This window comes from Gorilla gorilla, chromosome 21 (assembly GCF_029281585.2).
Source record: "Gorilla gorilla gorilla isolate KB3781 chromosome 21, NHGRI_mGorGor1-v2.1_pri, whole genome shotgun sequence".
Taxonomy (NCBI): domain Eukaryota; kingdom Metazoa; phylum Chordata; class Mammalia; order Primates; family Hominidae; genus Gorilla; species Gorilla gorilla.
In genome coordinates, this window is record NC_073245.2 from 35,428,999 (window position 1) to 35,442,967 (window position 13,969).

At 41.8% G+C, this 13,969-nt stretch overlaps 1 protein-coding gene across 5 annotated transcripts in view; it reads left to right on the forward strand.

Moving 5' to 3' along the window:
- The window catches only part of GINS1 (GINS complex subunit 1), a 41,386-nt gene extending 29,232 nt beyond the window's left edge, over positions 1-12,154 (forward strand). For 4 of the 5 annotated variants that reach the window (XM_004061927.5, XM_019017260.3, XM_055372814.1 and 1 more), the window contains 2 exons: positions 5,275-5,349; positions 9,517-12,154. In XM_004061927.5, the coding sequence (XP_004061975.1) occupies positions 5,275-5,349; positions 9,517-9,585 (144 nt within the window). In that variant the 3' untranslated portion in view covers positions 9,586-12,154. Of the gene's footprint in view, positions 1-5,274; positions 5,350-9,516 lie in introns of those variants that run through there. The other variant, XR_010132309.1, reaches the window with a different exon arrangement.
- The last annotated feature ends 1,815 nt before the right edge of the window (positions 12,155-13,969 follow it).

Consider the following 13,969-nt stretch of genomic DNA (forward strand, 5'->3'; position numbering starts at 1 on the left):
TGATTGTTTTTGCTGAAAACCAGACATTTCAGTCTAATAATGTTATAACTCTATAAATCAGATTCTCCCCTTTCTCCCAGGGTTTGCTGGTTTTGTTACTGTTTTTGTTTTTTTGGTTGTTGTAAGCTGTCGCTGTGCTTAGAATCAGCCTGAGGTATAACCTTAAGGTTTTCTCAAATCTTTATTGAACCTGTGCCTTTCCTTGGTCACTTTCTAATTTTTCCTGTATACACAGTTGCTTTTCACTGCCCTAGTCTTTAATGTCTGGCTCCTGAAAGGGGGAAAAAAGAAAAATGAATGGAGGTGGGAAAACGGTGCTAGCCCTTTAAATCCCCTGTAATTCACTTCAGTGGAATGCGGGAGGGGCTTGCCGCCTTTGAGAAGGTGTGACAAAAATGTCTGCCAGCCTCATCATTTGCACCTCTGTGATCAGAAACAGCAATCAGCAGTGAGGAGCAGGGTGCTTTTTGCACACTCTGCACCAGCAACCTGTGTACAAGCTACTCCAAGAACACATGCACTGTGGCCTGCCACAAAGCTAGGAACAGGGGATGGTTAGCTGCTGCTATGCTAAGAGGCAAAATGGACAGTAAATTGCAGTGAATGTTTGTCAAAGCTCCAACCTCAAGCCTTCAGTAGACTCCAGAGTTCCAAAATACTGACGTCAGACAGAGTCTGCCCGTGCAGTTGTTGTGGAGGGAGGCAGACAGATTCCTGATGTTTCCTACTCCACCATTTTACCTGAATCCAGGAGTTATTTACATTACTTTAAAACACATAAATTGTATATTCCTGGTACATATGTTCTGAGGACAAAAGAATTACAAAGAGTTCTTAACCTGTTTTTACTAATCATATTATTAGTAATAATTTTGTTACTGTTATTTTGAAACAGTTTTCATATTGAAGAATAGAGCAAAAGGGTAATTGACATTACCAACAGTTTTCAGAATAAGAGAAAAGGGGCCGGGCACAGTGGCTTACGCTTGTAATCCCAGCACTTTGGGAGGCCGAGGCGGGTGGATCACCTGAGGTCAGGAGTTTGAGACCAGCCTGGCCAACATGGTGAAACCCCATCTCTACTAAAAATACAAAATTTAGCCAGGCGTGGTGGCGGGCGCCTGTAATCCCAGCTACTCAGGAATTTGAGGCAGGAGAATCGCTTTAACCCAGGAGAAGGTGGTTGCAGTGAGCTGAGATTGTGGCATTGCACTCCAGCCTGGGCAACAAGAGCAAAACTCCGTCTCAAAAAAAAAAAAAAAAAGAGAGAGAGAGAAAAGAGATTCAAAGTTGAAAAACTTAAGGGAAAAGCCTATATTCCTAAATTTGAGTTTGAAGTATCAGCATGGACTCATGAATCGTCCCTTCTTTAAAAATCAAAAAGTAGGGGTCAGGTGTGGTGGCTCGCGCCTGTAATCCCAGCACTTTGGGAGGCCGAGGTGGGCAGATCACCTGAGGTCGGGAGTTCGAGACCAGCCTGACCAACATGGAAAAACCCCATCTGTACTAAAAATACAAAATTAGCCAGGTTTGGTGGCACATGCCTGTAATCCCAGCTACACAGGAGGCTGAGGCAGGAGAATTGCTTGAACCCGGGAGGTAGAGGTTGCGGTGAGCCAAGATCGCGCCATTGCACTCCAGCCTGGACAACAAGAGTGGAACTCCATCTCAAAAAAAAAAAAAAAAAAAAAGTATTGATTAGCTCTGCCTACCGAAAAGGCCTAGAAACAATGACCAAGCCAGTTAGCCATGAGTGTCCAGATTCTATACCTAAATGCCATTTCCCACTAAAGTAAACCAGGACTCCTTGCACAAAAATAGCTGATTCCAGGTTCTGAATTAAAAATGTACGAACTGAGCATGAAACATCTTGTCTTCCCAGAAAGGAAGGAAGGTGTCAAGGACTAAGCGGGACTGCTGGAAGGATGTGGGGGCCAATTTGAAGGAGCTCTTGCTAACCAAACAATGGACAATTTTAGCATCAACATGACTAATAACTGCGGTGAATTGGATCACATCAATTACGTTAGAAGCATGAATGCATAATGACACCAAAGAACAACACTTTTTTTTTTTTTGAGGCAGTATCTGGGTCTGTTGTTCAGGCTGGAGTACAGTGGTACAATCTCGGCTCATTTGTTATTTAGGACCTGGAATCAGCTATTTTAGTGCAAGGAGTCCCGGTTTACTAAAACCTCCACCTCCCAGGCTCAAGCCATCCTCCCACCTCCCAGGCTCAAGCCATCCTCCCACCTCAGCTTCCACAGTAGCTGTGACTACAGGTGCTCACAACCACACCCAGCTAATTTTTGTATTTTTTGTACCGATGGTATTTCACCATGTTGCCCAGGCTCGTCTTGAACTCCTAAGCTCAAGCAATCCTCTTGCCTCTCCCTCCCAAAGTGCTGGGAATACAGGCATGAGCCACTGTGCCTGGCCAACAAAAATTTAAAAAAATAAAACATTTTTGAGGTTTCCTTGGAGAATGTGAGGGATCCAACTCATTTGAAAGGTGGCAAGTTAGAGAATGGAATCAAAGCATCCATTGTCTTTACTATACAAACTCTATCTTAAGGTAGCCCAATAGTTTACAAAGGAAATTTCTTTTTATAGAAGAATTCCAGCTAACAAATGTAGCAGGAATATAAGAATTAGATTAATGCTTGTAACCCTTTATTTACTAAAACCTTTCAGTAGATAATGGAGATCTTTATAATGCATGAGTATGGATGACACTTGGGCCCACTGATTAATCTCAATATCCAAAAAGAGACAGCCAGGCACTTTGTGTTTTATGGGGTCTTGTAACAGAAAGTACATAACACCATTTGCCACAAAATCACCTTATCTGATGTAGACCTAACTTCCATTTTATAGGAAACTCAGGGACAAAGGAACAATGTTAAATGACCCCAAAGAAATCCACAACAAAATCTTGATTGTGAAAAGTTGTACTGACCCTGTGCAGTGACTCACGTCTGTAATCCCAGCACTTTGGGAGGCCAAGGCAGGAGTATTGCTTGAGACCAGGTGTTCAAGCCTGCAGTGACAAACTACTCACCCAATTTTTTCAACAAATAAAATACCAAGAGGAAGGAAAAAATAAAGAGGAAGTGAAACCTATAGATTTAAAAGAGACTTACAAGACATTTAAAAAAAAAGTAATGTGTGGCTTTGTTGGATTCTGATTTCAACATGGAAACCTTAAAAAAAATTCATGAGACAAGTGGGAAATTTGGATACTAACTAGATAGTTCATGATACTAAAAATTATTAATTAAGGCTGGGCATGGTGGCTCATGCCTGTAATCCTAGCACTTTGGGAGGCTGCAGGTGGATCATTTGAGGTCAGGATTTGAGAGCAGCCTGGCCAACATGGTGAAACCCCGTCTCTACTAAAAATACAAAAAAATTAGTTGGGCGTGGTGGCTCCCTCCTGTAATCCCAGCTACTAGGGAGGCTGAGGCAGGAGAATTGCTTGAACCTGGGAAGCGGAGGTTCCAGTGAGCCAAGATCACACCACTGCACTTTAGCCTGGGTGACAGAGTGAGACTCTGTCTCAAAAAAAAAAAAAAAAATGCCAATACTATCTCATCTTAATAATTTTTATTTATTTATTTGAGATGGAGTCTCATTCTGTCACCCAGTCTGGAGTGCACTGGTGTGATCTCGCTCACTGCAACCTCAGCCTCCTGAGTAGCTGGGATTACAGGCACGCACCACCACACCCAGCTAAATTTTGTATTTTTGGTAGAGGCAGGGTTTCACCATGTTGACCAGGCTGGTCTTAAATTCCTGACTTCAGGTGATCCACCTGCCTCAGCCTCCCAAAATGCTGGGATTATAGGCATGAGCTGCCATGTACAGTCAGTATTGGGATTTTTAAAATTATCTGGTTTTATAGAAGTAGACAATAGAATATTTACAGATGAGGTGAAATGATGTCTAAGATTTGCTTCAGAATAACCCACAAATGGGTGAGGGGAACAAACTTGGCCATGTGTTGATGTCAGTTGATGGGGACATGGAGTAGTCTTTTTACTTTTGAATGTGTTTGAGATTTCCCAAAATAAAAGTTTATTTAGAGAAGCAAATGCGGCCAGGCGTGGTGGCTCATGCCTGTAATCCCAGCACTTTGGGAAGCGGGGACAGGCAGATCACTTGAGGTCAGGAGTTCGAAACCAGCCTGGCCAACTTGGTGAAACCCCATCTCTACTAAAAATACAAAAATTAGTTGGGTATGATGGTGAGCGCCTGTAATCCCAGCTACCCAGGAGGCTGAGGCAGGAGAACCGCTTGAGCCTGGGAGGCAGAGGTTGTAGTGCGTGGAGATCACACCACTGCACTCTGGCCTGGGCAACAGAGCAAGACTCCGTCTCAAAAAAAAAAAAAAAGAAAGAAAAAACAGCAAATGCAAAGGACTCGGGGGATTTTTCTGGAGTGGTATTTCTCATATTTAATTAAAATACTTTGGGTGTCTTGGTAAGGTTCCGGAGGGATGGTAGGACATGATAAAATTATCTGGAAAAGTGGAAGACATAGTCGTTGCTGGCGTTGACTCTCCTGGCAGCAATAGCAGTTCATCACTAGTACTCGTGAGAGTAAACTTCAGTCTGAATTCTCCTAGAAGAGGAAAAGTGCCCCCTTGCTTCCTGTGGCAGCACTTAGTGCTGTAGCAGGTCTATAACCTGTACCTGGGAACACCTTTGTAGTTGCAGAGGTAGATATCAGAATGCTACCACTCCTGAATCCTGTCACGTGAGGTGGCATCTGCTCCTCCATGGTGTACTTGTAAGTATTCCTGGGAAATTATCTGAATTTTGAATGGGATTGGAAGAATTGCTTTCAAAAACGAATACTGCAGACTTACCTGTGTAAGTATTCTCAGTATTCTCAGATACTGATATTTTATGGGAGGGATCTATAAGAAGCAGGTTGGAGCAGATCTAAAACATTCCTTGTGGATAGATATTTCACCTGCTTAATTTTTCAGGATTTCAGAGGGGAAGGAGACAACATCGTTGTCTCCCTGCATCACCTTGCTGTCAGCGCTGACATTTACTAGCAGAGATTTTGCGGTTTCTTCTTCCTCCCTGTCAAAACTGGACACTTGGAACTATTAGAATACCACAATAGTAGTACTAGGCCTAAGTACATGGAGAGGAAACAAACAAAGTCCTTATTGTCTGTGTATTTGTATAATGCTGATTTATTTTTTGGTCACTGCATATTAAAAACTAATTTAGATAAAACATCTCTTATTTTTTCTTTCAGGTCCGGTGTCTAAAAGACTATGGAGAATTTGAAGTTGATGATGGCACTTCAGTCCTATTAAAAAAAAATAGCCAGGTATTTCTTATCTTCAGATTGTTTACTTTAAATCTTACGAGTGTTGAATGGTGGAAAAGTTGGAATAGCAAAATAAATATCAACTTTTGATGATCGTTTATATATTAGGCATTATCTTTAGTATAATATACCCTGTTCTGTACTTTTTCTGAATATTAAGACTGGAAGCAAATGTTGCATATAATAAAAGATTCATTAATTTAGTAGGATATTGCTTATATTTAAAACTAGGTGTTTTCTAGGGGAATTACCATAATCAGCCTTATTCTGGGTAAGTGATAGATTATTATCTGGAGGCTATTGAACTGTTGGATTTAGCTCCTTTGTTCATATAATTTATTCTAAAAGTTCCTAAGCAGTTTTTTTAGCTTACACTTTGCCTTATAAATCCTAGTTCTTTAGCAAGCAAATAGTGATACAGATTTTTCTATTTTCAAAAAAAGAATTTTCAAGTATTTGGTATATAAACATAACAATTTAATAGAGGAAGATTAAAATTGTAAAGTTGTAACTTAAGCTAAATTTGTCCTTATAAGGAATCTTTATCTATCTGTCTGTCTGTCTGTCTATCTGTCTGTCTGTCTGTCTGTCTGTCTATCTATCTATCTATCTATCTATCTATCTATCTATCTATCTATCTATCTATCTATCTTTAAAGAAAATAGAGATGGGGCCTTGCTATGTTGACCATGCTAGTCTCGAACTCTCCTGGACTCAAGCAATCCACCTTCCTTAGTATCCTAAAGTGCGAGGATTACAGGTGTGAACCACCATGCCTTAAGTAATCTCAGTATATTAATTATTTCCCTAGAAATCTTCATATTCACATTAGATGAATTCATGTTAACTATATTATTACTATTATTATTATTATTATTATTTTTTGAGACAGAGTCTTGCTCTGTTCCCCAGGCTGGAGTGCAGTGGCGGGATCTCCGCTCATTGCAACCTCTGCCTCCTGGGCTCAAGTGATCCCCCACCTCAGCCTCCCCAAGTAGCTGGACCACAGGCACACGCCACTACACCCAGTTAATTTTTGTAATTTTTGTAGAGATGGAGTTTCACCAGTTGGCCAGGCTGGTCTTGAACTCCTGAGCTCAAGCAATCCACCCACCTCAGCCTCCCAAAGTGCTGGGATTACAGGCTTAAGCCACTGTGCCCGGCCACTAAATTTTTTATCCTATCCCAATTTTCTGAAGTTGTGAGGAGGAAAAATGACCTAATAAAAGCTGTTCTCTTTGTTTCCTTGCCTGCTGTCTTGGGGTCAGCCATTTAGGATCTCTTGACCCTAAGGATTTGGTGTTCACTTTGTTCATGCCAGGGAGCAAAAGAATGTTTCAGGTCATGTGGTTCTTGAGCTTATTTTCCTAACAGGGTGAGTTGATCTCTTATTTTACTAATACCCTTGGATCTTTAAAACTATTTTACTAATAGTTGACTAAAATTATTTTACTAATACCCTTGGAGCTTCTAAAACAAAGGTTGAATATTTTAAAAAAAGATTTTGAGGGTTCCCTAAAGTCTTCAGTTGTTAAGGCAACAATTTCTGTCCCAAGTATTCTCTTAGGACACTAATGAATTTAAAGCAGATAATGAATTAATGCTCTGATAAGCAGCTATATTTCTGGAGGGCCCAGGAGGAAGCTCTGGTTCACAAGAACAAGAAAAAAGCCATCCTCATAAAGCAAGATATGCGAAATGTCCCTCCATCCCAAATGCTGTCATGTGGTTGAATTTCTTTTTTTTTTTTTTTTTTTTTTTGAGACAGAGTCTCGCTCTTGTCCCCCAGGCTGGAGTACAGTGGCATGATCTTGGCTCACTGCAACCTCTGCCTCCCATGTTCAAGCTTTTCTCCTGCCTCAGCCTCTCAAATAGCTGGGATTACAGGTGCCTGCCACCACGCCTGGCTAATTTTTGTATATTTTTTAGTAGAGGTGGCGTTTCACCATGTTGGCCAGGCTGGTTTCAAATTCCTGACCTTAGGTGATCCGCACACCTCAGCCTCCCAAAGTGCTGGGATTACAGGTGTGAGCCACCGCACCTGGCCTGGTGGTTGAATTTTTTAACTCTGTTTCTCAGCTGTGACCCTACCCTCAATTATAAAAATGGAGGCATTAAAAAGAAACAATATCAGCCACAGTTGATGGTTGGTATTAGGGGCTTCTAATGTTCAACCACATCTGAACTTTCTGTAGAATCTGTGGTGTAGATCATTCACATACTCTAAAATATTAGTGGGAAACATTATCTATATATATATGTATGGTTTTTTTCGAGATGGACTCTCGCTCTGTCACCCAGGCTGGAGTGCAGTGGTGTGATCTTGGCTCACTGCAACCTCCGCCTCCTGGGTTCAAGTGATTCTCCTGCCTCAGCCTCCCGAGTAGCTGGGATTGCAGGCGCGTGTCACCATGCCTGGCTAATTTTCGTATTTTTTTTAGTAGAGGCGGGGTTTCACCATGTTGATCAGGCTGGTCTCAAACTCCTGACCTCGTGATCCACCTGCCTTGGCCTCCCAAAGTGCTGGGATTACAGGCGTGAGCCACTGCGCCTGGCTGGGAAACATTTTCTAATATACGTTCTTTTATATTTGTCACTATGGCAAGCACTGTTTCTTTTTATCCAGAAATCAATACTCTCCATCTGTTTAATACCAGCATTAGTATGGACATTAAATCAACAACTCAGTTATTTTGTTTTTGTTGTGTTTTTTTACATTTTTCTTGGCTCATGTATCTTCAAGATTGGTTTAGAAGAATTTGGTCATGGGTCTCTTGCCAGGCCTTTGAGTTTGTGAGGCAGGACCTTCAGGTGCACATGGCTACTGAGGTTACATTTTGCTTCCTTGAGATCTTCCTTTGAGATTTCTTTGACCACCTATGAATTGGAAAGCCTTCCTGCCTTGCTTCCTTAACCTCCCTCCTCCAAGGCAGTCAGTGTTTTCTGTAAGTCCTGGTATTTGAGAGGGAAGGAGACATCTTTCCACCTGCCCCTGGTTCCCTCAGAGCAAGAGCGATGTCCTCTTAGGAAGACACAAGACAAGCAATACCTGGGTACCAGCATCTTCCCATGTACCATGTGAATAGCACCCACGCGGTGGGTCATGAATACTTTTCAACCTTGAGAAATACAGGAGGAAAGTTGTCACTTGTTATTAGAAGAATGTTCAGACTCTGAAATCCAAGAACAGGTTTTATGGAGAAATGAGCGTTTCATGGGTCTTCTTGATAGGCTGTTGAGCCAGTGATAATCCAAATTGCACCTATCTGGATTTCTCTGTGCATAAATTTAAAAAATATAAACACTAAGTACAATACCTACTAGAATTCAGAAGTCTTAGTTGAATTGAACTTAAGCAAACTGAATTCATTTGTAAAAGTCAGAATTCCATACAGCTCTAAATGGAATCAATTTCAATGGATTAAAACAGCAAATATAGTTTAACTTTTTTTTTTGAGATGGAGTTTTGCTCTTGTTGCCCAGGCTGGAGTGCAATGGCACAATCTCGGCTCACCCCCAGGTTCAAGTGATTCTCCTGCCTCAGCCTCCTGTGTAGCTGGGATTACAGGCATGCGCCACCACGCCTGGCTAATTTTTTTTTTTTTTTTTGTGACAGAGTCTCGCTCTGTTGCCCAAGCTGGAGTGCAGTGTCACGGTCTGGGCTCACTGCAAGCTCTGCCTCCCGGGTTCACGCCATTCTCCTGCCTCAGCCTCCTGAGTAGCTGGGACTACAGGTGCCTGCCACCATGCCTGGCTAATTTTTTTGCATTTTTAGTAGAGACGGGGTTTCACCGTGTTAGCCAGGATGGTCTTGATCTCCTGACCTCGTGATCCACCCGCCTCGGCCTCCCAAAGTGCTGGGATTATAGGCGTGATCCACCGCCCCTGGGCCAACTTTGTATTTTTTAGTAGAGACGCGGTTTCTCCATGTTGGTCAGGCTGGTCTTGAACCCCCGACCTCAGGTGATCCTCCTACCTTGGTGTCCCAAAGTGCTGGGATTACAGGCATGAGCCACCGTACCCAGCCCCTTAAGTTTAACTTTCAACTACTTACTTGTTGGAGTTTGAAAACTAATCAGTGCTACTTTTTAATGATACAAGAAATAATTTCAAATTCTTTCCCAATCATTTATTTTACTCTTTCTCCATCCCTTCTTGTCCCCTCAGCACTTTTTACCTCGATGGAAATGTGAGCAGCTGATCAGACAAGGAGTCCTGGAGCACATCCTGTCATGACCATGCACCGAGGCACTTCCAGGCTTCACTCAACTCATGGACTCCTCTGTACTCACTCTCTCCACCCTCCCTTCACCTCCCTCTTTGATTTTAGAAGCTATAGACATTGTTTAAGATAACTAAGAATACTTGGCTAAGAAGTGTAATTTGCTAACTATTAAGGACTTTCTTTTTTTAATGTTGTACACTATTCTTCCTACTCCTTTTTGGTTTTGGTTTTGTTTTGTAGAGACTGTCTCACTGTGTTGCCCAAGCTGGTCTCAAACTCCTGGCCTCAAGCAGTCCTCCCACCTTAGCTTCTCAAAGTGTTGAGATCACAGGCGTGAGCCACTGCACCCGGCCCCTACTCCTTTTTCTAATAAGCTGTATCTGTAATCACAGCATTCCTACAGTTGTTACAGTGTGTTTTTTAAATGAAAGTAAACATGGTTACATTTGAATCTTTTAAATAATCAGTCACTTGGCTGGACAGGAAGAAGGTAGATCCTGTGTGTCTTGTTTTCTGGTCATGTGTATTGTACAAGCTAGAGAGCTGAATTTCTGAGATACACATTTTCAAATCACATGCAAGTGAAGATGATGGTCTGTAGAAATTTTCAGTATATGTAATGTTTAATGACATACTAATTTATCATCTGGCTATTTGGGAAGGAAGGACACACATGGATTTTGCACATTTCCACCATGGTGGCTGGTGTGGCTTGTGGCTGTGGGGTGATCACCAGTATCACCACTTTGGAAGGGGACAGTGAAATTGGGGCTAGAGAAGGAACTTTGTACAGTTTTCCCTGAGATTCAGATTGACTGAAAAGTCACATGAAGAGTTGATTGTCTTTTAATGGTATGTTTTAAACAGCTGACATTTTAAATTTTGATGAAATCCAGTTTATTCGTTTGTTCTTTTATGCTTTGGGTGTTGCATCCGAGAAATCTTTTCCCATCCCAAGGTCACAATTTTTTTTCCTTTTTACTTCTAGAAGTGTTACAATTTTAAGCTTTATACTTTGGTCTATGACCTGTTTTTGTTTTGTTTTGTTTTTTCGTTTGTTTCTTTGTTTTGAGATGGAGTCTTGTTCTGTCACCCAGGCTGGGGTGCAGTGGCGTGACCTTGGCTCACTGCAATCTCTATCCCCTGGGTTCAAGTGATTCTCTTGTCTCAGCCTCCCAAGTAGCTGGGATTACAGGCACAGGCTGCCACGCCTGGCTAATTTTTGTATTTTTAGTAGAGACAGGGTTTTACCATGTTGGCCAGGCTGGTTTCAAACTCCTGACCTCAAGTGACCCACCTTGGCCTCCCAAAGTTTTGGGATTACAAGTGTGGGCCACCGCGCCCAGCCTATGATCCATTTTGAATGAATTTTTTATGTGGTGCAAAGCGTCAATCCACCTTCACTTTTTCTTGGGAATATAGATATCCAGCTGTTTCACTACCATTTTTTGAAAGGACTGCCCTTTGCTCTATCACCTTTGCATTTTTGTTAAAAGGTAGTTGTCAGTGTATATGTGGGTTTATTTCAGGACTCTGTTTTGTTCCATTGACCTGTTTTTCTCTCCTGAATGCCAATACCATATTTGTATGTAGTGTATGTAATTTTCTAATAATTCTTGAAACAGATAGTATTAATGCATCATATTTTTGCTGTTGTTTGTATTTTTTGTAGAGATGGGGTTTCACCATGTTGGCCAGGCTGTGTTGAACTCCTGAGCTAAAGCAATCCACTCGCCTCGTCCTCCCCATGTGCTGGGATTACAGGCGTGAGCCTTGGTGCTGGCCCAGTGTACCACATTTCTTTTTGAGATTTGTTTTGGCTATGTTAAGTCCTTTGCTTTTGATGTGAAATTTGGGAACAGGCAGGGTGTGGTGGCTTATGCCTGTAATCCTAGAACTTTGGGAGGCCTAGATGGGTGGGTCACTTGAGCTCAGGAGTTCCAGACCAGCCCGGGCCTATGGCAAAACTCCGTCTCTACAAAAAATACAAAAAATTAGCCAGGTGTGGTGGTGCATGCCTGTAGTCACAGCTACATGGCAGGCTGAGGTGGGAGGATCACTTGAGCCCCAGAGGTCAAGACTGCAGTGAGCTGAGATCACACCACTGTACTCCAGCCTGGGTGACAAAGTGAGACTCTATCTATCTCAAAAAGAAATTAGGATCAACTTGTCAATTTCTACAACAACAACAACAAAAACCCCTGTTGGGCACCTTGACTGAGATTGCATTGAATTTATATAAAACTGTTGGGAGAATTGATATCTTAATAATATTGAGTCTTCTGGCCTATAAACAAGGTCTGTCTTCCTAGGTATTAATGTTTTGTCTTCTATTTCTCTTAATAATCTTTTGTAGTTTTCAGTGTACAGGTCTACCATGTCAGCATTTCATAGTTTTGATGCTAAATGGTATTTTAAAATTTCAAATTCTAACCGCTTGTTGCTAGTAAATAGAAATACAATTGATGTTGAACTTGTATCCTTCAGCCTTGCTAAACTGTGAGTTCTCATGGTGTTTTTGTAAATTACATCAACAGTCATGTGTTCTATGAATAAAGAGTTTTACTCCTTCCTTTCTAATCTGAATGCCTTTTATTTCTTTTTCTTGCCTGATGGCATTGGTTAGAACTTCCAGTAGAGTACTAAATATATGTGGTCAGAGAAGACACCCCTATCTTGTTCCTGATCTAAGAAGGAAAACAGTCTTTCACTATTATGATGTTAGCTCTTAAGTTGTTTGTAGATGCCCTTTATTGGGGTAGGAAGTTCCCTCCTATTCCTAGTGATATGGTTTGGCTGTGTCCCTACCCAAATCTCAACTTGAATTGTAATAATTCCCATGTGTCAAGGGCAGGGCCAGGTGAAATAATTGAATCAAGGGGGTAGTTTTCCCCATACTTTTCTGGTGTTAGTCAATAAGTCTCGTGAGATCTGATGGTTTTATAAATGGGAGTTCCCCTGGACATGCTCTTTTGCCCGCCACCATGTAAGACGTGACTTTGGTCCCTATCCATTTGCCTTATGCTGTGATTGTGAGGCCTCCCCAGCCATGTGGAACTGTCAATTAAATCTCTTTCCTTTATAAATTACCCACTCTCCAGTATGTCTTTATTAGCAGCATAAGAAGACTAATACACCTAGTTTACTGAGAATTTTTTTAAAAGTCAGAAATGGATGCTGGATTTTGTCATATCTTTTTTCTGCATCTGTTGAGATGGTTTTGTCTTTGTCTGGTGAATTACAGTGGCTGATTGATTGATTGAGTTTTCAATGTTAAACCTACCCTGGATTCCTGGCATAAGCCACACCTGGTCATGATATATTATCCTTTTTGTAAGATTTTATTTGAAATTTTTTTGTAGAATTTTTGCATCAGTGTGCATGAGAAATATTGGTCTGTGGTGGTCTTGGGAAAATAATCCCTCCTATTCAGTTTTTTGGAAGAGTTTTCTAAATGGAAAAAAAAAACTTCTGTCACTTAACAACAACAACAACACAGAAGACTGTGACCAAATGCATGGGGGTTTTCCCCACATACCAAGCTCTGCAGTGGACAGCAGATGTGTCCTCTACTTCTACTTCAGTTCCGACACTACCTGGGTATAGCGTCAGATCCCACAGGGTCAGGGCTCAGTCCAAGACTGCCCTCCCTTGAGACACCAGCCACAAGTGTGGGCCTCTGAGATTCTGACCAACTAGCTTCAAGTTGGAGTTCCCATGCCCCCCTCTTTGGATTCAATTAATTTGCTTGAGCAGCTCACAGAACTCAGAAACACTTAAGCTTACTGGTTTATTATAAAGGATATGGTAAAATACGCAGATGAAAGGACCCAAATGGAAGCGATGCATAGGGTAAGGTATGGGGAAAGGATATGGAGCTTCGATGCTCACCACCCTCCAGGAGCCTCCATATGTTCAGCAATCCGGAAGCTCTCCACACCCTGTCCTTTTGGGCCTTTTATAGAAATCTCATTAGATAGGCATGATCGACAACCAAGCAGAGAGATGATTGGACTAAGAGGGTATGATCTAATGCTCATAGTCTGGCACCATTCAGCCAGGCCTGTCTGCTCAGGTTCTTAGCCTCTGCTGCATTTCTTCTTTCAGAGTATGGGGCAGTGCCCCTTCTGATCACAGAGAATTTCTTTATGGCCAGCTCCAAGACAGAAAGGCGGGGAAAGGAGCAGGTGAAACGAGGGCAGAAGGGCAGAAAGCGATTGTCTTCTGAGGCCTAAAATGCCCAAGCATTACAACAGACTGCAACGAAGGCCATGGGAGTTACGGACAAGGAGCCATGGATGAAATCAATATATCTATCATACGTTTTATATTCTTGGTATTATTTATTTCTTAAATGTTTATAGAGTTCATATTTAAGCCATCTAGGCTCAAAGT